The following is a 23,412-nucleotide window of genomic DNA, read 5'->3' on the forward strand; positions in this document are numbered from 1 at the left end:
AGAAACTCTGAAGCTCAGTAAATATGACATTACTACATCTGTACACGTAGTGGTCAGCAGTTGGAGAGACAGTTAAACTTGATCCTCAACCATGAAAAAACGGAGCCTGGATTCCTGCACCAATAGAAAAGGCTGTGTGAGGGGTTGGGGATTTAGCTCAGTGGTAGAGCGCTTGCCTAGGAAGCGCAAGGCCCTGGGTTCGGTCCCCAGCTCCGAAAAAAAGAACCAAAAAAAAAAAGAAAGAAAGAAAGAAAAGGCTGTGTGGCCTTGAAATCCCTGTAAACTAGGCTCTGAGCAGGGCAGAGGCCTGAGAGTGGCTGGGGCTTTACTACCTTCTAGCCTAACTCAGACCGTGAGGCATTAGATTTGGGAGTTAGCCTGCCTCAAAGAAATAGGCGGAGATTGATAGAGGAAGATACCTGATCGGGTCTTCTGGCCACTGCACACACAGGCGGGCATAAGGTCATGGAAATGAACAAGTGTGGACCCACCCACCCACCCACCCACCTGGCTCACAACAAGCAAATGAACCTGCAGACCCTGAGTAGCAACAGACATTTTCCTCTCAAATCATTAGTTTCTATTTCAGGCCCCCACAAAGACCTTCTTTTCCTGAACCTGAGTTCCGCCAACAGGAATGGCTGGGGTCTCTACAAGTCCGTCTTACATCACAGGCCTGTTTAAAATCCTGAGAGGCCTTCTCCCCTACAGTTCCATCAAGAGATGGAGAAGAGTTGGCCCAGCCCTCCCCACCTGCCAGCTTCCTGTCTGCCTGCTGATAAATAGGGGAATACACATGGCCAGAGTTTCCATTCCCCCACCCTGTCACCCGTCAGTCATTCAATTAAAAAAAGATGAGTGAGACAGCTCCAGGGGCGGGGCGGGAGGCCCTACTTATAAAACCTGCAGCTGAGTTGTGGGGAGCACCAAACCTGGTCCTCTTTCTGTCATCCCCAGCCAGGCTTAGCTGCTGACAGCTGCTTGGGACTCTGCCTCCAGGCCCTTGGCTGGCTTGGCAACCTCTCCACCTCTCCCAGTCACAGCTCCTCCATGGCTCAGAAGGAAGAAGCCGCTGAGGCCGCGGCACCAGCCTCTCAGAACGGAGACGATTTGGAGAACCTAGAAGACCCTGAGAAGCTGAAGGAGCTGATCGATCTGCCGCCCTTCGAGATCGTCACTGGGTAAGCCTTGTATAGGGGCTGGGTCTCCTTCCTGGGAGAGTATGGGGTCTGAGCAGGCTGTGGAAGGTTAGGACAAGAGTAGTGGAGGCCAAGGTCAGCTATGAGCTCTGTGTCCAGTATGCTAGCAGGAGGCTTCATGGCAGCAAAGGCATCTTGTATGTATGTATGTATGTATGTATGTATGTATGTATGTATGTATGTATTTGAATCAGTGTTTTACCCTGTAACTCTGGCTGGCCTGGATCACACTACATAAACCAGGCTGGCCTTGAACTCACGGAGATTCTCCTCCTGCCTCTGCCTCTTCATTGCTGGGATTAAAAGCACGTACCACCAGGTCCAGCTACTCCTGGCTTTTTGAGGTGACAACTTGGACCTCTTAATCAGAAGGATGTAGGAGGAGTGCCTCGGGCGGGAACGGAAGCCACAGAATGAAACTACACGACATTTTCTTCATGGTGATCTCTGACCATGTGCAAAGGCAGGATAGGACCCCCGCCGAGAGAAGTTTCTGGAAGAGTGGTGGTATGGATGCTGTGGAGAGGGAGGAGCCCTGGTGGCAATCGGGCTTGCTGGGTATTGGGCATCACCTGCCTGTGCATTTAGCCCAAACCCAACAAGTCCGGAGAGAACAGCACATTTAAAGATGGCCCCAGCAAGACAGTCGTCGCCAAGACTGCTTAGGCACAGCCTATAGCAACTGGGCTCAAATTTGTCTACAGGGTCCCCTCTCGTCCAGATTGTGCCATCTCCAGAAATGAACACAAGTAGTCTTCCTCTTTACCTCTCTCTACTCCTAGAGAGGAAGATGCCACTAAATCCAAGGCAAAGTAGGAAGGGGCTGGGAGGGCAAGTTTCCTCCCTGAACTATGGTTCCCCTTCACAGCAATGCACAAAGGCTGGGTGAGGGCACACCGAGTCTCAGGAGGACAAAGGCATGAAGGAGGAGAAGCAGCCCTGGGGAGTAGTTTGGACTGGCTGTTTCATGTTTGACCTGTATTGCCCCAGGCCTGGCCTCCATTTTCCTATTTCTAACATGAGGAAGCTACCCGACTTGATTCTTAATGTCCCTTCCTGCTCAGATGTTTTCTGACTTCTAAGAGAGCCCAGGGGGAAACGTTGCTTGGTTCCTGAGATGTGAGTAGCCATTGAACTTCTAGTCACTCTTGCTTACCCAGATAAGCTTGCTCTCATCCTAGGATTAAGGCACCAGCTGGGCACAGACTAATATAGACACAGGGGAAGCCTAGGGCGAATAGGCCAGCAGGGCCCTCCATTCCAGTGGCTCGTCTATGGCGGAGGATCCTTTTACTGACACCCCGGCGTCCTGGACCATGCTGTCCTGGGTTACACACATACCTTCCGCTCTATGCAGCTTTTGATCTCTCAGGTACAGGGCAAGGTGGGTCAACAACACAATTAGACTGTTATTTGAATTGAACACACATCGGGGTCCCAGGGCAACGGAGCCCGAAGGTTCTCTAACAACTGACATTTGTCTAAGGCTTCACAACACAAGATGTGGTCAATAGAATTTGGTTATTCACCCTCAGGTAATGATGAGAGAGAGAGAGAGAGAGAGAGGAAGAAGAGGAGGAAGAGGAGGAGGAAGAGGAGGAGGAGGAGGAGGAAAGAGAAGAGAAGAGAAGAGAAGAGAAGAGAAGAGAAGAGAAGAGAAGAGAAGAGAAGAGAAGAGAAGCAGACTCAGGGAAACTAAACAATATATCTAAGACCAGAGAACCAGGAAGCAGTACTCGGTCTTAGGATTCCTAGCTAAGTGTCTTGCCCACAGGTCTCCCATGGAAATGAGAGTTGGAGGTTTCCTATGACTCAAGGCTCAGAGAAAGGGGCACAGAGGGGTACCATTCTGAGCTCTGAGAGCACTTCTGGATGGAGGTGGAGCTCTGTTTCTTGCACACAGACAGCAGCTGTGGTGATCTGTCTCTCGGGCCTCTCTGGATAAACAGATACTTAAAATAGCCCAGAGGTATGGCTGTGTCTTTGCAGGGCCAGTAAAGATGTCTCTCCTTCTCCTCTTTCCTACAGGGCCCGAGAAGCTGCTCCTTTCCTAGTCTAGACGCCACAGGTCTAAAATGCTCCTTAGACTTGGGCTGAAACTCGTAGAAGAGTAGGGGTCACTTGGCAGGAACAGTCTGGGGTGAGGAGGGTTTGTAGAGGAACAAGGAGAGAGATTTGTCTGTTGTGATTCTGTTTACATGGGGCACTTCGGATGGACAGGCAGACAGACAGAAAAGAGTCCCGAGTACAAGAATAAAGGAAGATAGTGGAAGATTCGGGAAAGGGTCTCAAACTATCCGTGTGGGCTGAAGGCAGATCCTCGCATCTGGAGAGGCGACTCTGCCCACCTCTTCCCTGGACTGTGTTCAGGGTTTTCCACCGCTACTCTGAGGTCTCCACAGTGCAGGGTTTACACCAGAAGAAATCAGCAAATAGTAGGCTTGCAAAATGGCTCAGAAAGTAAAGGAGCTTGTCGTGCAAGCCGGCAACCTGAGTTCAACTCCCAGAACCCGCACAAAGGGAGAACATTGTCCTCCGGCCTCCAAACAGGTGGCATGACATGCACACACTGGTATCCACACCACACAGCATGTGCAACAAACATACACACACATGATGGTGTTGATGATGGTGGTGGTGGTGGTGGTGATATAGAAATCGTGTTACAACTTAGGGAAATTTTTTTCCTTCCCACGAAGAGCTGGGTACATTTCTCTCGGTTCCAGAAGTTTCTCTTTTTGTGGTTTGGTCCTTTGAATGATTCAACTTGAGGCTTAGAGAAGATGTCATCCATCAATAGTAGCAGAGACTTATTAAGTGTCTACTATTGTTCCAAGTCCCAGAGGTTGAATTACTCGGTCATTTGCATATAGAACTAAACCTCGGAGGGACAGAACTTTACTCAAGGTTAGCCAGAGTCATAGGGCACAAACCCCAGGACTTTATGACCACAAAGCAACCACTACCCCCAAGCAAATCATAAAGAGGATCTTTATATCCACAAATATTTGCCACCCATGAATTGCTTGCTTCTGTCGGAATAGCTCTCCTACATGAGAGCAAGGGCTCTCACTCATCACTCTATCCCTAGCTCTCAACTGGTACTCAATAAATATTTGCAGGGCCAATGAATGGACCTAATGAATGAGCACTTCCGTGTGTTAGGCTCTCGCAAGCCACTGTGACAGGAGACGAAATGGAGAGAGGGATTCTTACACAGAGAAGAGCAGAATACAGAGAGACGTGCGGTTCTCAGCACAGACAGAATTTCCCAGGCATGCCCTTGCAGCAAGCACTGGGATGCTGAGGGACAACATGATCCCCATCTTTCCATGTCTGCCATGGCTGACCCTGGCTTGACCTAGCACCATCCTTGTAAGTGTGGCATCATGTATGTGTCTGTAGACGGCACAGTTGCTGTCACAGGGGTAGACTGGGGATACATGGCAGAGTGAGTTTTCTTTCCACCACACCGTATTCTTCTACGCTTGCTTATTTTACTGTATGCATGTAAGTGGTTTGCTCACTCACGTCTATGCAGTGAGCCTTCAACACCAGTTGTGTGTGCGTGCAAGCTGTGTGAGCGTGGGAGCATGCATACCATGAGGTACACATGTGGAGGTCAGAGAACTCCCTTGAGGGTCTATCCCCACCTTCACCTCTTTGAGGCAGGGCCTCGTGCCTTTTCCACAGTGTCCATTTGCTGGACCATGAGCTGCCAGGGTGGCTTCTGTTTCTACTTTCTATATTCCCTTAGGAATGCCTGGGTTACAGGCAAGGGCCCTACCACATCTAACTTTTTACTTAGGTTCTGAGAATTCAAAGTTGGGTCCTGACTCTTGCACAGCAAACACTTTAGGCTTTTTTTGAGACAGGCTCTCATTGTGTAGCTCTGGCTGTCCTGGAACTAATTAAGTAGACCGGGCTGCCTTCCAGTTCACTGAGATCCACCCACCTCTGCCCTCCCCACCACCCCCAAGTGCTGGGTTAAAGGCGTCCGCTCTAACACTCACGCCCTATTCATAAGGCCACATTGTCTCACCCTGGTCTCTGGAGCATGCTGGGGAGTGCACTACTAGAACCAGGAAACAGTCCACCGACTGCCACCCTGGCCTTCAGGGAGGTCAACACTGTGGAACGAGAGTCTCCCATAGAGAAGACACAGACTTCCTGTTTGCCTTGGGCAGAGAGCTTCATGCAGCCCTGCGAATCTGGCATCCTCGCCTGTTCTAGAATCGTCCGCTTTGCTCTACCCTCCTCTCCCTGAGCGGCATCCCATAGTGAGTGGGTCTGAGAAAGGTGGTTCCTGAGAGCGCCGGATCTACCTACACAGATGTGAGGGGAACCTGAACATGTCAGTATCGGGTCTTCCCTCCTGAAGGATCTGGACTTTCCACTTCAGGGTTACTTTGTAGCAACTCACCTCTGACCAGCTAGATTCTAGGGATTCCTGTGCTGCTCCCTCTCACTGCATATCTGTGGTTAGGAAACGCAAATGTTTTAAAGTTTACACCTTAGAAAAAACATACTACATATGCCCATATCAGGTCCCCCTCATTCAGCTAGATATTAGGTTCTGATTTTCCCTATTTGTTCCACTCAATGCCCAGTTCCTAAAAGAGAGGACTGGAACCATACCCCAGGTCTACACCCGAATGAGTGACTAAATACAGAGAAACAAGACTTCTGGCCAATTGTCGCTCTAGCCTACCCTCCCAACACACATGTGCACACGTGCACAATTACACAGAAGACAATGCCCACTGCCTCTTTAGCAGGGAAATCCCCTGAGGTCGAGAGCAATGTTTAGCCGCACTATGTTATTAGAAGAAAGGTTTGCAGTGGAGAAACTAGACGCCTCGGCTTCCTCTCTCCCCCTAAGGGGCGAAGAAGTCTTGGTTTATCCTGTGTTTCCCCAGTGGCCTGAGATACTCCTTTTACCCAGCTCCCTGCATCGATGTCAGATCTCAGCCAGCCCTTTCTTGACTGAGGTAGTTCACAGGAAACCCGAAGAACCTCATTTGACCTTTATGCTCCTCACCAGAAAGCCTTAGTGAGGAGTGGAAGGAGCCAAGCAAGCTCAGGCTCTAGCCAAGCCAAAGGAAAGTGTAGGCCGCAGGCCCTCCCTTAAGCAGCTAGAGCAGAGGCCCTGTGAGGGGCAGGACAGGCCCTGGGCTGCTGGCAGAACTGGCTCAGAAATGGATATTTATAGTGAGGTGACCTTTCTTCCTCTCCCATGGGTTTAAGATTTCTGGGTCCTCTCTTCATGCTCAGGGAAGAAGAGGAGGGGGCAAATGTCAGAGTTTATGAGGGAGGGGCTTCAAGCCATACTCAGTTCTCATCCATTGAGCTAGCTTGCTACTGTCGGCTGAGCCAAATTCTTGCTTTTAATGAGGCTACAGTGAGCAAAGTTGGAGCAATGCTTTGGACGTCGGGGGAAGGGAAAGAGCACCAGGAGGGGAAAAAAGCTCAAAGTACCATATGGAGCAACCACTGTGAAAGTCCCAGGCCCGTAAGGTAGACTTAGGACTACCGACACCTCCTTCTCCCAGGACTCTGCACAGGGGAGGCTCCGGGTTGGTCTTGGGAAGGGAGAAAAGGAATCTTGTAAAAATTTTTAAACGTCCAAAAAAAAAAAAGTTTGGGCAAATAGATAGATAGATAGATAGATAGATAGATAGATAAATAGATAGATAGACAGATAGATAGAGCTGGAGGGTGGCCTGGTGGGGAAGTGGAACTACCAGGGAGTCTTCTTCCGGTTCAAATGAAGAAAGACATCGGGAGATTTGGTCCTGATGCAATGTGAAGTAAATAATAAACTCTTTCAGCCTGGGATGGAGGGGCTTAGAGAGCTAAATATAGCCCTGAGGGAATCCGGGGGCTAGGTCCTCACCTCAGACAGATCCATCTTCATATTGGGAACTTTACCTTGACAGCAGGGTGAGTGGGAACGGGAGTGGAGAACATTTAGCAAGGGGAAGTTAAATCCCCAGGTGTGTGTGGGGAGGTCCGTGGAGGCGGGGGACTTCCTGTGCTCTAACATTCGGCTGCTTCTCTTTAAGCAGCCAAGGTTTGGGACACTAGGGGCCTCCCCTGCAGCCCTGGAGTATGCTGACCCTCCTGGGGAGAGAGAAGAAGCAAAGAGACAGGCGATGAGTGAGTTAGTGGTGTCCCGGGCCACGCTCTGCAGCAGGTGTCCGCACGTTGATTGCACGTTTATTCTGCAGAACTGGGGACCTTGCTGGCCTGGCAAGCACTCTCAGGGAGCCATGCCCCTGCCTAGCGACCAAGCAAGACCTCTGGCAGGAGTTCCTCCTTTGTTTTACAAATGCTAATAATGTTGTCCCCAAACTGTTTGCACAAGAGGGTCTGCAGGTACCTTCTGGGAACCCGCCCCCAGTTGGTTCTGATTGGTAATAAAGATACCAGCAGCCAATAGGAGTAGAGAAGCAAGGAGAGCGCCCTGGGCTCTGGGCCAAGAATGCAGAGCCCAAAGGGCTATACAAATGGGTCCGGAGTAGCCAAAATGGAACGCAGAAGTTAGTAAGTAGTAATTCAGAATTATCCATGGGAGATAGAGTCTACCAGCATGGAGGCTAGGCAGTCTCCCAGCTATTGCGCTGCATAGGGCGTATTAAAATACAAAGGTTGTGTATGTGTGTCTCTTTCATTTGAGAACATAAAGAATTGAGGCGGGCAGCGACATTGTCACCGGGATTTATTAATTAATAATTAAATCAACACCTTTCCATTCCTGACTTGGAAAAAAAATCTCATTTTCACTCCCCCCCCCCAACCTATACAGGTCTAAATTGTAGGAAAACACTCACGAAAGAGGAAAATAAGAATAATCTTTGAGGGTCACAAAGCAGCCTCAGCAGGTAAAAGACGCTGGCTTGGCTGTCAGTCCTCATTACCCAAGCTCCACCCCCACCCCATCCCCACCCCGGGCCTCAACTTCTCTTTGTCCTTTGATTTCCACACACATGACTGGCACGGGTGCCTCCTCCCCGTGGATAAGTAAGTAAATATAATTTTAAAAGAATGTGATCATCAACTCCTATGCCTCTCCGCTCATTAATGGCATGCTGGTCTTTAAAATGCCCAGCTACCCCCACTCCATTTATTGCCTGATATAACTCTCCCCTTAAACCTTCTACTTACCAAGTCCACTGTCCTAAGACATCTAGTGGGCTCTTGAGATCAACCTCAGGCTATACCCAGTCATGCTGCATCAGCCAGGTGGCACCACTGCGATCTTCCCTGGAGGTCACCTACAGCGCACTTTTCTTGAGGAACTGGGAGACATTTTGTATGGCCTCGCGAATCAAGGTGCAACATTCAAGAGCCTCCACACTTTGTCTAAAGCTTGCCCTTGTTGCTGTAACCAAACGCAATGGAAGAACAGTTTCTTTGGGCTCACAGTCTGAGGAGATATAACCCGTTGGAGCCTGGAAGGCATAAGTGAGGTGGTTGGTCGCATGGCATCCACAGCCAGGAAGCTGGAATCAGGGAACGCTGGTGCTTGGCGTTCTCTCTCTCTCTCTCTCTCTCTCTCTCTCTCTCTCTCTCTCTCTCTCTTTCCATCAGTCTGAGACCTGAGCCCATGCCATGGTTCCTAAAATTCAGGGTAGTTCTTCCCTTCTCAGGTAAATGCCCTGGAAACTTCCTCACAGACATGCCTAGAGGTGGTATCCCCGGGTGATTCTAATCTAGTCAGGTTGACGAACCAATCCTCACACTCCGGAGATTCTCTCCTGCCCACTTTTGCAATGTTCTAGCATTCTGGGCTGTTTATTTACATCTCGGCAGTCTAACTAGATTCTAGCCGCTAGATGACAGTCACATGGAGGCCAAGGGCCAAGTCTTTCAAGACTGAAATGACACAAGCTTAATCACCCAGTGGTATACCCTTGCATAGACTCGTCGTACAGGTAATTCTTACAGATAATCATGTGAAACCCCTTTCAAATGAGAAGCAGCCAATAGGAGAACACTGTATTACATGATATAGGCCATTCCATGACCAAAATGCAATCTATGTGAGCTTCGATGAGAAAGGAAGGCATGAGACACTCTGTAAAGTCGTTGTCTTGTTCCATCGAGAGAAATTTCACATCCTACTGCCTCATTGTGGAGTGTGCTGATGGGACAGGGGTGGCACTCACCCACTATCCCAGAACTTGGAAGACTGAGGCAAGATGAGCTGGAGTCCCAGGCCGGTTGGGCTAACTGGACCCTGTTGAGAGAAAGAAATGAGGGAGGGAAACTAGGTCAAATGTGGACACATCGGGGTCACTTCTTAGTGGGGTAATAAGAATACAAACTCAAATCCAGATTATCTCTGTCCCTCCCATTGAGCTCTATGTGAGAGATTTACTTTTGAGCCAAGCATGGTGGCTCATGCCTTTACTCCCAGCACTCAGAGGTAAATGCAGGCAGATCTCTGTGAGTTCCTTGTCTATATAGTTTGTTCCAAGACAGCCAGGGATACGTAAAAAGACCGTATTGTTTTGGAGGGGTGAATATTTTCATATTGATGTGTATGCGTCACTGAATGTGTACAGGTGACTTTGAAAGCCAGAAATGTGTGTCAGAGCTCTTGGAACTAGAGTTACAGGTAGTTGTGAGTTGCTGAACATGGGGGCTGGGAAGTAAACGCAAGTCTTCTAGAAGAGTAGCAAGCCCCCGTAACCTCTGGGATCCACTCAGTGTGTGTAGTCAGTGTTAGCATGGACGCGGCTCATTTTTCAATAAGAATGAAACGGGCCTTGGAGATCTGCCTGCTTTAGGTCCTAGAAACAAAGACTCACCATCCCCTTCTTGTCCCCTTGACCTACAGGGTGCGACTGCCTGTCAACTTCTTTAAGTTTCAGTTCCGGAACGTGGAATACAGTTCCGGGCGGAACAAGACCTTTCTCTGCTATGTGGTCGAAGCACAGAGCAAGGGAGGCCAAGTGCAGGCGACGCAGGGCTACCTGGAGGATGAACACGCTGGTGCCCACGCTGAGGAGGCTTTCTTTAACACCATCCTGCCAGCTTTCGACCCGGCCCTGAAGTATAATGTCACCTGGTATGTGTCCTCCAGCCCCTGTGCAGCCTGCGCCGACCGAATTCTCAAGACCCTCAGCAAGACCAAGAACCTGCGGCTGCTCATCCTGGTGAGCCGGCTCTTCATGTGGGAGGAGCCAGAGGTCCAGGCCGCCCTGAAGAAGCTGAAGGAGGCGGGCTGCAAACTTCGCATCATGAAACCCCAGGACTTCGAGTACCTCTGGCAGAATTTTGTGGAGCAAGAAGAGGGTGAATCCAAGGCCTTTGAGCCCTGGGAGGACATTCAGGAGAACTTCCTATACTATGAGGAGAAGTTGGCAGACATCCTGAAGTAGGCAACAGAGCTCAGCCTTCCGTGAGTTTTCCTGGTGCCCTGGCACCGTCTCTCTATTAACTGTTCACTTGAGCAGAAAGGTTTGAGCTCAGGTAGGAAGAAACGCGAGTCTCATGGGCTGCATTCCTCTGAATGGATTGGTTGTAGAAACATTCAAGAACATTGTTTCTGAATCCCCCTACCTAAATCCAAGTGTTAGGGTTGAAGACATGGTTTCTCCATTAATTGCATTGGCTGCTCTAAAGTTTGGCTCCCAGCACCCATACTGAGTGGCTCACAGCTCCCTGTGACTCCAGTCCCAGGGTACTTAACACTTCTGGATTCCAGACACTAGAATGCACTTGCTCAGATCCACATGCAGACGCACAAAAGTAGAAAATAAGGGCTGGAGAGATGCTTAGTGGTTGTGAACACTGGTTATTCTTGCAAAGGGCTCAGGTTGATTCCTTGCACTCACATGGTGGCTTAGGACCACCGGAACTCCAGAGACTCCAAGACCCTTACTGTTGGATGCTTTCTAGATCCCTAGTTCCAAAGTCACCAACCGCCTCTGTTCTTCTGTAACACAGGGTTTTCAGTCTTGGGTGGCGAATTTCTTTTTTCATCTTTTTTTTTTTTCATTTTTTATTTTTAAAATTATGTGTGGGTGTTTTGCTTGTATGTATTTTTGTGTACCGTGTGCATGCCTTGTACCCAAGGAGGCCAGAGGAGGGCATTAGATCCCCCTGGAACTGGAGTTACAGGCAGTTGTGAGGCACACGGTGTAGGGAATGAAACCCCGGTTGTTGGGAAGAGAAACCAGAGCTCTAAAGCTCTGAGCCATCTCTCTAGCCCTGTATTTATCCTACTTTCCATTTGAACCGGATCTGCCCTCTTGCTTTCAGAGGGCTATTCTTTGAGGGCTCTCGGTGATTGCTATGTGGGTGCATAAAGGCTAGGGCATTCTTCTCAAAGGGAATCACCATGAGAACTAACTCATGGAGAGTCAAACTCCATGAGGTGAGTGTCTAAAGGGTTAAGAGGTGTTTGTAACTAAAACAGCATAGAAGCCGGCTCCTACAGATGTCAAGAGGTGATAGGAGAACTGGAAATAAAGATGAGCTGTTTAGGCAAATAATTAGGACACAATTAAGGCCAATTTGGCCTCTTGCTGAGGGTAAATTAGACTCTCACAGAAACAGGCCAATTATCCTCAGGAAAGAGGGTAAAAGATCCTTCGCTATCTTTTGAATTTGGTCTGATCTAGTTTGCTTCCACAGAACTGCTGTGACTGAACCCCTTTCCAAGGCCAGAGTATTACTGATCAAAATCCCCTGCTGTTGGTGAAGGATCCTCACTGCACTCCTACCCGAGTTTAATTTTGGAACGACTCCCGTATTCATAAAACATGGACGCAGCATGCGTTCATGAAGATCATCCAATTTGTGTTTGACGTTTCTCACTTCCAGTACCCTTAAGAGAAGATGCAGCTTCTCGGACATGTTCTGGAAGGCTGAGGTTCCGGCCCTGTGTGTTGGCAGGTGTTTGCTATTAGGCGTGCCCACGGGGTGCCCAGGCATCCTCAGGCTGAGCATCTTCCTGTCCAAGCGGACACACTCTCAGAATAGTCTCCTTAGCCAAGGGACAGAGCAGAGATGCTTCATGAAGTAACACAGGAGACTGGGTCGTGACAGCAGTAAAGAAAGACTCATGGTGGATCCCTGAAAATGCAGAACTTGCTTAATTTAAAATTCCTCAAAGACTTTTGTTAGTGCAAGCACCACTAGTAGCCAGCATAAGACTCACCAGAACGGTGACTGCTGACTTAATTTTAACCCTGACGTGTTTTCTTTTGCGGTCTTCAAGGGGGAGAGGCATTCGGTGCTGTGTGCCTATAATCCTGGCACTCCAGAGGCAGAGAGGCAGGAGGATTATGGGTTAGAGGCTATCTTGGGTTATGTCAAGTCTCAGGCTAACCCACGCTACGGAATGAGACCTTGTCTCGAAAATAAGAGTCAAAACTAAACAAAAAACCCAAGAGTGTGGGCTGTGGGTAGTTCGACAGTAGAATGCTTACAAAACCCAAAGATTTGCGATAGGGTTGTGAAATGCTTTTCTAGCATGCATACGACTGGATTCAGTTTCTAGCTCTGTCAACGAGAATAAAAATAATCTGAGCATGGCTGTCTATGCCCATGCTCCCAGCACCAAGAGGTGAGTTGAAGAGAATAGAGAGTTTATAGGCCAGCCTGGGCTACATACCCTACCTCAAAAACAAAACCACCTCCCCTACAAAAATTCCACACGTTTAATGAGATTACATTTATTTATGTGTATGTGGAAGGGGCACATGTCAAGGCACACACGGAGGTCAGAGGACAACTTACCAGAGCTGGGGCTGTGTTTCCACTGTGTGAGCCCCGGGAATGGAGCTCAGGTGTCCAGCTTTGCTCCTTAACCGACTGAGCTAACTCTCCAGCCCCTTTGAAGACTTTTACAGCCCACTTCTGCCAGCTACCAAACTAGCAAGTCTTCAGGGATCTTTTTTACTTTAATTAAAATTGTGAATTTCAATGATAATTAAAGTTTTAGATTTGGATCACTGGGGGTTTTGACACTCAGTAAATAATCCGGTACGAGGGAGAAGTACGTGTCTAAGTCAGCTTATTTTAAAATAGAATATTTTGGGCCAGCGGGTCACCTAGTAAAGGTGCTCACCACCAATCCTGAAGACCCGAGTTTCATCTATGGGACCCACATAGTGGAAAGAGAGGACTAATCCCCAAAGTTATTCTTCAACCTCCAAACCTACATGCCGCCCCCTGTACACATAAATAAGTGTAATGTTAAAAAGAATTTAACTCCTTCTTGGGTATACAGATACAACATTTTTTTGTTTTTGTTTTTGTTTTGGAGCTAAGGACTGAACCCAGGGCACAACAATATTCTTGAACCCATCAGCACACTTCCTTTGGCATATCTGTGGGTCTTCTGAGTTCCTGAGGGCAGGTCAAATACAATCCAAAAAAAAAAAAAAAAAGCCATGACAGTCTACAAATGCCCCTTAAGAACAGCCAGCCCTACTTAAAGTTCACTAAAAAGCAAGCACTTTAGAAATACAATTTGTCTATCTCTTATTTTTATCTTTTGCTTTAAGAAAGACTGGCTGACTGGCCCATGGGAAGCTGAGGTAGACAGCTGAGTTCAAGGCTAGCCTGGTCTGTTGTAAGTTCTGGACCACACAAAGCTACAGCAGAGCATTTGTATTGTGTGTTTAACGTAAGAGAGCAGACTCCAAACAGATCTCTGGGGCTGTGCTAACACCACCACAGCAGTGAAGAGACAACCCCAACACCAGCTCAGCCGGGAAGCACAGGTGGTCCCGGAGAGGACATCCAGGGTCTTTTAGGGAAAGCAAAAGAGGCTTTAGTTATCTCTGAGGGTTGGCTGTCGGGAGTTAGCAAGGCTCTCAGTAACGTGCTGTTTTCCATGAAGGTCTGCCTGCTGCCACTCAGAGCAATGACCAGGATGGCATCCGGGACATGCCTGGCTTCCTGATTCTACTTGGAGTTGGACATCTGATACCTACCATTACCTCCCCTCAGAGAACTCAAAACACATCTCAGGCCATCATTCATTCAGCCATGCCTTCCAACATGGCTCTTGGAAGAAAGGAAAATGAAGACAAGAAAAACGTGTGATGTGGGCAGCAGGTACCTGGGGGTGGAGGGTCTTGTTGCCTCTCCAGGGGTGCTGCCTGAGACAGAGATTCATAGTCAAGGTTTGACCTCAAAATACATCTAGAAAAGTGTTTTGAATTGAGCTGGCTTTTTAAAAGACAAAATAGCAACATCAATAAAGGAAATAGCGTTTTTTGTGGCCTGTTCTTTTAAGAAAGTGGGACATTGGGAAGTTCCCATGGTCAGAGAGCGGATACCTAGGTGCAGGGATTTTGTAGGCTAAGAACCAAGCCATGGCATTAGGAAGATGAAGCCAGGTCTTGACAGTGAAGAACGCTCTCCCAGGCTGACTTCCCACCATGGTCCTGACCTGAGGGCTGGAGAGATGGCAATGGCTTAGGGTGTACAGCTCTTGCTGCAAGCACGAGAACCTGGCTCCAGATCCCCAGAACGCACATGAAGCAGGATGTAGAAGCACGAATCTGAGTACAAGACGAAGGCTCGAGAATCCCTGGAGGTATGTGGGCTGGCCAGCCTGATATACAGTGGCAACCAGGAGACTGACTGACGTAAAGTAAAAGTGTGAGGCAGCAGAGCGTCTGGGTTGACCAGAAGGTGGACTACGCAAGGCCCTCGGTCCATCCCCAGCATTACTGAACACTGAAAAAAAAGAAACAATGCGCTCCTGGGATTGTATGTAAAGGATGGCTTTTCCTGTCCTTTGAGTATGGTGGGGGACACAAGGCTCAGAATTTTATGACATCCACATCCCAGCAGCCAAGCAATAAGCAACTTTCTTCTCCCTAAAGTGGGGGTGAAAAGTAACAGCTGAATGTTCACACCGTGAGACTCCAACAAGCAGCACTTGGAAACGATGACAGGATGGGAGCAGGGGTCACTTCCCAAAGGGTTTGTCTGAGTCCTCGCAGAAGTGAAAGCACACCTCGTGTCTGTCAGGGTGCTTGGGTGTCTGTCAGGCAGACTAACTGGGCTTCTGAGGAGGTGGTGTTCATCCAGTTATCAGGCCGCTCTCCTTTCCTCAGGTTTCATGTTCGATAAGTCACTGGAATTTGACCCAAAGGCACTTAATCACATCCCTGCCAAGGTCCAGAATGTCACCGACAGCCAATCAAGCTCCCTGACAAAAATTAACTATTAACCATAATCCCCTTAAAAGCAAAGGAGCCTAGAGAGCTACTGATGTGACCAAGTGTTCAGATGTTTCCACAGGAGCTGAAGTGGAGGTGGTGGAGGAATATCTAACACGAAAGGCTGCAGAGTCGATCCACGGGAGAAGGAACGGAAAGATTTCCCCGAGTGACTATCATGATCTGCCTGCCCATCACGGCTTTCATCTGCTTCATGGATTCAGGCTTTCCCCTACAATTTTAGACACACAGAAGATTCTAATGAAAGCTTTGGCCTAAGTCAGTAATGGACTCCTCCTCCCACACCACCATGTAGAACTTGTCTGTCCAACCCCCCCACCTCCCAGCCTCAGGCAGCAGGCTGCAGTCTGCTAAGAACATGTCTCACGTACCCAGATCATGTCACCAGCGCTCTCCTGGTGTCCTCACAGCCCCTTCTAACTTACTTGTTATTTTTACACCGGAACAATCGCCCATTCCTGACCAACCAGCATCCACTAGACTAGTCTGTGGGGAGTCTGGCTGTGTTAACGTGCAGTACCACCACTCTGGGGTACGGAGGATTCCTAGCTGCCCCAATAACTCTAATAACAGAACAGTGACTAAAGCCATGGGCTTTATCTTCCCACCACAGACATGGTGCTTGTCCTTGGTTTCAGAAAAGGGACAATAATCACTGTAGTGCTCCTGAGATTCCAGTTCGCTGCGTGTCACAATCTTTAGGGAGGGGAAAACACCACTCGTCTTTGCCCCTGAGTCTTTAGTGTTATTTTGCTGGCCTCCTGATTAAGTCCAGGCATGTCCAGTCACATCAACTATACAGCAGACAGTAAAGAGCCCCCAAGCACTCTAACCCCACCTTGTAACCAGGCGGACACAGTCCTTGTCCATACCTACCTCTTACCTTGTTGCTCTTCCCAGTGAACCCTGGCTTTTCAAAATTAAGTCCCAGGTTTAGCCTGTCCCCAAGATCCAGAACACAAACGTTCACGCGTGCAAACCTCAATGAACCCAAGGGAAAAGTTTATTGTTGCACTCTTGACACACTGTGATATCATGACCATAACCCTCTCCTGTGATGATTTCTGATGACTAACACCAATGCACAAACACAAAGATGTCAAAGAATCTTGAAAGTTTACCTTTCCCACAATTTCTCTTCAAAAGAAAGAGAATTAGAATCAACGCTGCCACCCAGTGGCCAGACAAACAAATGCAGTAGTGGCTAAGCAAAGCGGGCCCTAAAACTTAAGCTTCCCTACCTGCTTTCCTGGCTAGTGACAAACCTCACCCTCCTGCTTGGGTACAGTGCCCTCCCTATCATCTTGGAGTACAGAAAGCCACAGCTGGCCTGTGACAGAGACGCCCTCACACACACTGTCCTCTGCCCATTCTGAGGTGGTACAGCTGCTTGGGGCTCCAGCTTCGTAGATGGCCTTGGGCTCACCCAACATCTTCACCTGTTCAGAGTGTGTACACGGTAATCTTGATGTCTGTTGACTCAAACACCTCTTCAAGAATTGCAGATACATTTTCCCACTGCAGACGATCCAGACCGCATCCAATCCTGAGAGCAAAAGAAAACACCATCTTTCCTTGTCTTTTGATTAAGATCAAGGGTGAAAACAACAACCCTGGTTATGGTGAAAGCACTCAGGAACCAGCTCCCTTCCCTCTCCCTCTGAGCTCTGACCAAAGCAGTCACCCTGGCTCACACCTATAGGAAGTCATGATGAAGGAGCTCCAAGTCGACTCACTCAGGACAGCTCTTAGGCGGCCCTCATATCTGTTTTCCAATTATTTCTAATTACTTTCTAATAATTATTCAGTCTTTGACTCGAGGCCACTAGCCTAGCTCCCCTCTTTCAAGGAAAAGTAACTTGAGTGGCAGGTAGGTGAGTGTACCTGTGTTTAAAACGCACTTTACATAACAATGTTAGGAGCACACAGAGGGGGAGGATCTTAGAAAACAATCAAAACGGACTGTCCAAAGACCCCGCCGGCTGCAGCCGGAGTGAGCTCTTTCTCTTGTCAACTCTACCACCTGACACTTTCCCTTAATCTGACACTGTACTGATCCTCAGCAGCCTTAGGGACAAAGGGGCTGCTTAAAACTGCCAATTTATATGATAGCGGGACAATAAAGTTCCTGAACAGTGACTTTCAAGTTCCTGTTATATAAGCCATGAGTACACTGAAGGGATGATGGGCTAGAGAGGGGCCTTTGGCTGCTCTTCCAGAGGACCAGGAGTTTAATTCCCAGCACCCACATGGCAGCTCACAGCTGTCTGTAACTCCACTTCCAGCGATCCAACATCCTCACACAGATATACATGCAGGCAAAACACTAATGCACATTAAGAAATAAAAAGACTGAAAACTACTAGAATAATAAAAGGAGAGGGGATATGGACCAGGTCCTCAAGCAAAGGGTCACCGAAGACCATATCATTTAAGTCCTCAGACAGACATCAAGGACACTCTGACTGCTACCCACAGGAACACAAGCTGGCATGTAGCATAAAAGGCAGAGGTCACTGACAACTTTCCTAGCACCAACAATTTGAGGTCAGAAGTAGCCCGAGGGGAAGGCAGTTGCTCTGTCTCCATCCTGAGATTCCACTGCTTTAGGGGTAGAGGCCAGCGCTTCACACACAGAACCACGGGCACTCCCCATGGAGGAGAGGAGGCGGGTGGGCCTCCCATCGTTCACCGGATTCATTCAAGTCAAGCTAGAAGACAGCTATGCTATGGCAGCATGGCCACTTAGTGGGGAGCTCTGACAAACAAGGACCTGTTTACACCTACACTCTAGGCGTGGCCTGGAAGTTAGAGATTAAATTTCACCAATCAATTCAGGATTCCCTTGCCTGGGCATGGAGAGGTCAGTGACGCCATTCTTCAAACAATGGGACTTCATGGCCTCTAAACTCTTCCGTAGATTCTCATACGTTGGCTTGTGTGAAGCCCGTTTCTTTGTAATCTGAACACAAAAGAAAGGATTCGAATTCTCATTAGCTCCACCTCCCAGTACAGCAGTCAACAAAGCAGCAGTGATCAGATTCCTCTACACCCAGAAAATTCTAAGAATAAACACGGCTTTATAGATTAATTCACTTAACTCTTTAAAGCAGGGATGGCAACATCCTCCAGCCAGAGAAAACCCATCAGTGACTGAGAAACACTCTGTGAGTAACAAGGAAAACGTCGGCATAGGAAAGCCAAACCCACTGCCATGCCTAAGATCCCCGGTGAAGGGGCACACTGTGCCAAGCCCTCATACTGCCTGAGCAACCCCCTTCAAAGCCTGTTCATTTAGAAATCATGCTCCTTGGCTTTTTATTTCTCTACAGCAGCAGCAGCAAGAGACAGTTCTTCTAACTGAAAAGCAGTCTTGGCTTTTAAGACCCCACGTGGCAGGTTAGTGTGTCTCCCAAGTGTTTGCTATCCTTAAGTAAAGGCTTGTGGGTTGGCTCTAAATCACTCCCACCCCGCCCCCAACTGTAAGGAAGGGAACCTCTTTTAGGACCAAGATAGGGTAAAAGATAAAGAATCCTATATCCTATATTCCCCAAAGCAGGCAGGAGAGGAACAGAACATTTAGTGGCTCTTAACAGAGAAGACTAAAGGCCCTAAGGGAAATCTCTCTTGAGATATGGTTTCCTCTCACTATGACTAAGAAATAACAGTGGATCGCCCTAGGTCTGCCACTCTTAGACCACAGGCCCATAGAGGACAGCAAAGTTGTCTCGCCATGGAACTGGGGCAGCCTGGTACACCTGCCAGTGATCCAAGCAGCCAGCACCTCTGGAGCGGAGCTAAGTGAAATGGGAGCTGTTTGGCATCCTTTGCTGTCTAGGATGGAGCGTTGCCAATGCCGAGAAGTCATCTACTTGCCAATCTACACGGTATGACGATTTGCCCCATCTTACCAAGTAATATATATATCGCCCATCTCTCTTCAGAACAGCCACTTCTCCAGACTTCTTTTCTAAAAGCAAACAGTTATTTAATAGTAAAAAGGAAAAAGAAGGTCTATTTCCACACTTATGATAAAGCAGTTTTTACAGACCTGACCATATTTACCCCAATTCCTGTGATCTGCTCACTTATGTCTTAAAATTGTCTTAGAATGGACCGCTATTCAAAAGTTGTCAAACATATTTATTCACGAGATCTTGTATATATGTGTGTGGGTGGGGGGTGCACATCCACACATGTACAGGTGGGCACGAGACAAGAGGTCAATATTGAGTGCTTTCTCAACTACTTTCCATCTAATTATTCAAAGTATTTACTTTTATTATTTTTAAATTATGTTCATGTATGCGTATGTGCACAAGTACAGGTGCCTGTGGAAGCCAGAGATATCAGATCCCCTGGGACCAGAGTTACAGGCAATTGTGATACCCCACGTGGATGCAATCAAATTAGGGTCTTCTTCAAAAGCAGTACCTGCTATTAGCCACTGAGCCATCTTTCCAACATCCCCACCCCATCTAATATTTTGTTTTTCTCTCTTTTTCTTCTTCTGTTTTTTTGAGCCAGGCTCTGTCGATGAGACTGGAGCTCCCTGAATCAGCTATACTGGCCAGTGAGCCACAGAGATCCACCTACCTTCATCTTCCCAGGATTGGGAACAAACATATTTGTGCCTAGCTTTACAAAAATAAAAGATGGGTTCTGAGGATGAAACGTCCACCTTCATGCTTGTTCAGTGACTGAATCACGCCCCTATCCCAACAACCACCTTTCAGTGTTGTATTAGACATTATAAGAACACTCCTCCTTTGCACCCCACTCCCTACTTCTTTATGCAGCCCTGGCTGCCCTAGAGCTTGCTCTGTAGACCAGGCTGACCTTGAACTTACAGAGATCTGCCTGCTTCTGCCTCGTGACTACGAGGATCAGAGGTGTATGCAACCACACAGTGCTATGAGAGCCACTGAAGGTCCTAAGTTATTCCATTATCTATTCAGAAACAGTGCCATCATTTCTGTTGTTGTTGTTCTTGTTTGTTTCCCCAAGATAGGATTTCTCTGTGTTAACAGTCCCAGCTGGTCTAGAACGCACTCTGTAAACCAGGCTGGACTTGAACTAACAGAGATCCATCTTCCTCAGTCTCCTAAGTGTTGACATTAAGGGCATGTACCACCGCCATCTGACTAATGTCATCATTTTAAATAACTGTAACCAAAGGCAGTAAGCTTTTGTCCCAGCTTTATACAAAATGGTACAGTGTCTTAGCAGTCTGGAGAACTAGCTCTTCTGCAGAGGGTAGGGCTGAACTATAGTCCGAGATTATTTCAGAAGCTCCAGATGTACTCTAATACACAGTTCTCATTTAAAGTCACTGGCAGAAAGTGGTGGACGGATCTGTAAAGTGGTTTCCAAACCACACTTCACAGGTCTAAGTACATAGCCCGGGCTGGCCTGGAACTCTTCATGGAGACCAGGCTTGTCTTGAACTCACTGTGATTCATCCCTCTCTATATCTCAATCACTGGGATCGAGGTGTCTTGCAACCATTTCTGGCCCAAATCACACTGTGAAGAATTAAGTTGAGAAGGCCTGCTGTCGTGGCTCATGCCTGTAATGTGCATTTTCAGGAGCCTGAGCCAGCAGGACTGCTAAGAGTTCAAGACAAACTTATGTTTCACGCCAAGTGCCAGGCCAGCCTAGGCTCCACAATGAGACTCTACTTCTAAGGAAGAACAGAGTAATATTTAGGACAGGACCCTGACCGCCAAAGCACATGGAACTTGATAAGGCCTTCAGTTAACCAAAGTTTGAGAGAAGTGAAATACTTTGGAAGGACAACTTTGGGGCAATGAGTTAATCAGTAAAGTGCATACTGCACAAACATGAGAATCTTGGGGTGATTCCTAGCACCCACATAAAACCTAGGTGTCAGGTACACACTGTAGAGCCCAAACTGGAAAAACACATCCAGGATGCCCGGCACTAACCCAATGGGGCTAAATGGACAAACTCTATGTTATTAAGAGATTCAAAAGAAAAAGGTGGAGAGCAAACAAAGACAGATGGTGCCAACCCCAGGCCTCCTTACATGCATGTATCTGCATACTGCAAACTCAGACACAAAAAGGGGGAAGAGACCGGAAACTTTGACAACTCTGATTAGTGTGGTAAAAATCACATCAGATGCCAATCTTGAGGAAGTTAAAAAAAAAAAACAAACAAAAAACTCTAGCAGCAGTAGCTGCACAACAGCAACAATAACCCCTTAACAGTTAAAAGCAGTCACCAGAAATCTCTTTGTACATGTACACGGAGTCTAATGGAAGACCACACCAGGCTTCAGCCAGCATGAAACAGGATACGATGCTCTCAGAACTCACGTTGACTTAACAGTTCCTGCACCCCTCCAAATCTCTTCTTGAAGAGAACAGCTATTCCAGCACCCATTCGACAATCCTCACTGATACAATGGGCTAGAGAGTCTGTTTTGGGGCATGCGAAAAGATCTCCTTTCACATAAGTGATCTAAAATGTGCAAAGGAAAAGAAAAAGGTTAAAACCAGAAAACTGTTTCTCCTTTCAGATCTTCAACAGAGCCCCACCCCTACTGCCCCAAACCTGCTTCTCTGACACTCTGAATTAAAAACATCCCTTCCCATCTTAAAGAATTAAGCACTAAATTTTAAAGTATCTGTAAAAGGGAAGTGAGGGATGATTGTTATCTGCCTAGGATTGTATTAGCCTTTCCCCAGTAAATCAGCTTGAGAGAAACAAACAGGGAGGGGCGAGAATCCAATTATTGGTTTAATTAAAAAGTGTTTATGCTTTTGACCTCAATTACTCTGAATTTCACTTCACCGATAAATTTAATAGCTGTTACGCACTCGACTTCCTTCTGGATCTTCATTAATGCGGCTGGCCATGATACTGAGTCGCTATTTCCAGAATTTAAGAGTTTCTTCTGCTAATGAAAAGGAAAAGCAAGTAAAAACGGCGCAGGCAGCCTGAACATCGCGTGTTCAGATCACCCTGACAACCCATTTAGTTTTCCCCACCTCCTTAGCGTATTATCTCTGAATTTGAGTTCACTCAATCTCTAAGAGGCAACACAAAACAGCTTTCCAGGAGCGGAAGAAAAGGCGGTCCCAAGACACACCTCCTTACTTTCAAGCCTTCTCCTAGCAGGGTAGGTTTAGGACAGTCCAGTATTTCCCCAGAGAATATGGCTTAGAATGGGAAAGACTTGACCACAAGCGCATTGAGCGGCAATCAGAGTGAATCGAACTCAGGTGGAGAGAACAGCTTCTCAGGGGACGATCACCAACTGTCTTGGAGGTGCAGGAAGGAAAGTGTGAAATGACTTCTCATTCTCTCCTACTCTAAGGAGGGAAGTCCTGGGATCCGTAGAAAAGTGGGTGCTGGGGTCATTCTTCACCTGCAAAGGAATCGGCCGTCAGCAGGCCCTCCTCCACGCAGGGAAGGGTTCGAGATGAAACCCTCGAAGATGGGAAGCAACAGAAGCGCCCCGACACAGAACAAATCCCGCCAAAGCCTTTGATTGTACGCACTCTAAGATGGCCGCCCCCATCCCTTAACGGGGCGGAAGTGAGCCTCTCTAGCTAGGTAGCCGTGCCCGCTCTCTGTAGTAAAGGCTTCAGAATTTCCGGCGGTAAATTCCGTAGGTTCCCGCTGCCGCTCAGGCATGCGTACCGAAATACCGACCCCTACTAGAGAAGAAGAGCGCTTGCGCATTTGGCCCTAGGGGGTGGGTCCCAGTGGACGCTTAGATATAGGTGGACAGTTTAAAAAAAAAAAAGGTGGAGGCGTGTTAGCGCCTGCGTAGTATATAACTCAGGGCGGTGTTTAAGAAGACTAGTACGGAGCTTGTGGAAGGCGCCTGCGTAGTCCTCTGTCGGAAGGCGGTGTCAAATCCAGGAAGTGGGTGGGGCCTCTGGAACGCCTGCGCAGTGCTCCTCCCAGGGGCGGGGCCAGATTGGCCGGGGTTATGGGGCGTGGTCTCGAAGGCGCTTGCGCGA

General features: G+C 48.0%; 2 protein-coding genes across 20 annotated transcripts; one reads left to right on the forward strand and one right to left on the reverse strand.

The window, feature by feature from the left end:
- The first annotated feature begins 927 nt into the window (after positions 1-927).
- Apobec2 (apolipoprotein B mRNA editing enzyme catalytic subunit 2) lies at positions 928-14,441 on the forward strand. Its single transcript, NM_001106883.1, has 3 exons — positions 928-1,181; positions 10,045-10,608; positions 14,062-14,441. The coding sequence occupies exons 1-2, from the start codon at positions 1,051-1,053 to the stop codon at positions 10,586-10,588; spliced, it is 675 nt and encodes a 224-aa protein (NP_001100353.1). The 5' UTR covers positions 928-1,050; the 3' UTR covers positions 10,589-10,608; positions 14,062-14,441.
- On the reverse strand, positions 12,874-23,313 carry Oard1 (O-acyl-ADP-ribose deacylase 1). 19 transcript variants are annotated; one of them, XM_063267496.1, is made up of 8 exons: positions 22,945-23,187; positions 22,541-22,811; positions 22,261-22,337; positions 21,757-21,901; positions 19,327-19,385; positions 18,265-18,377; positions 16,855-16,961; positions 14,938-15,626 (listed from the first exon to the last, which is right to left on the reverse strand). In XM_063267496.1, the coding sequence occupies exons 3-7, from the start codon at positions 22,297-22,299 to the stop codon at positions 16,859-16,861; spliced, it is 459 nt and encodes a 152-aa protein (XP_063123566.1). In that variant the 5' UTR covers positions 22,300-22,337; positions 22,541-22,811; positions 22,945-23,187; the 3' UTR covers positions 14,938-15,626; positions 16,855-16,858. The 19 variants fall into 19 exon arrangements, with proteins under 19 accessions (NP_001386066.1, NP_001386067.1, XP_063123566.1 ...); NM_001399137.1 differs by lacking the exon at positions 22,541-22,811 and having other exon boundaries at positions 12,874-15,626; positions 22,812-22,969; NM_001399138.1 differs by having other exon boundaries at positions 13,815-15,626; positions 22,261-22,340; positions 22,541-22,969.
- Between the last annotated feature and the right edge of the window lie 99 nt (positions 23,314-23,412).

This window comes from Rattus norvegicus, chromosome 9 (genome assembly GCF_036323735.1).
Source record: "Rattus norvegicus strain BN/NHsdMcwi chromosome 9, GRCr8, whole genome shotgun sequence".
Classification (NCBI taxonomy): Eukaryota; Metazoa; Chordata; class Mammalia; order Rodentia; family Muridae; genus Rattus; species Rattus norvegicus.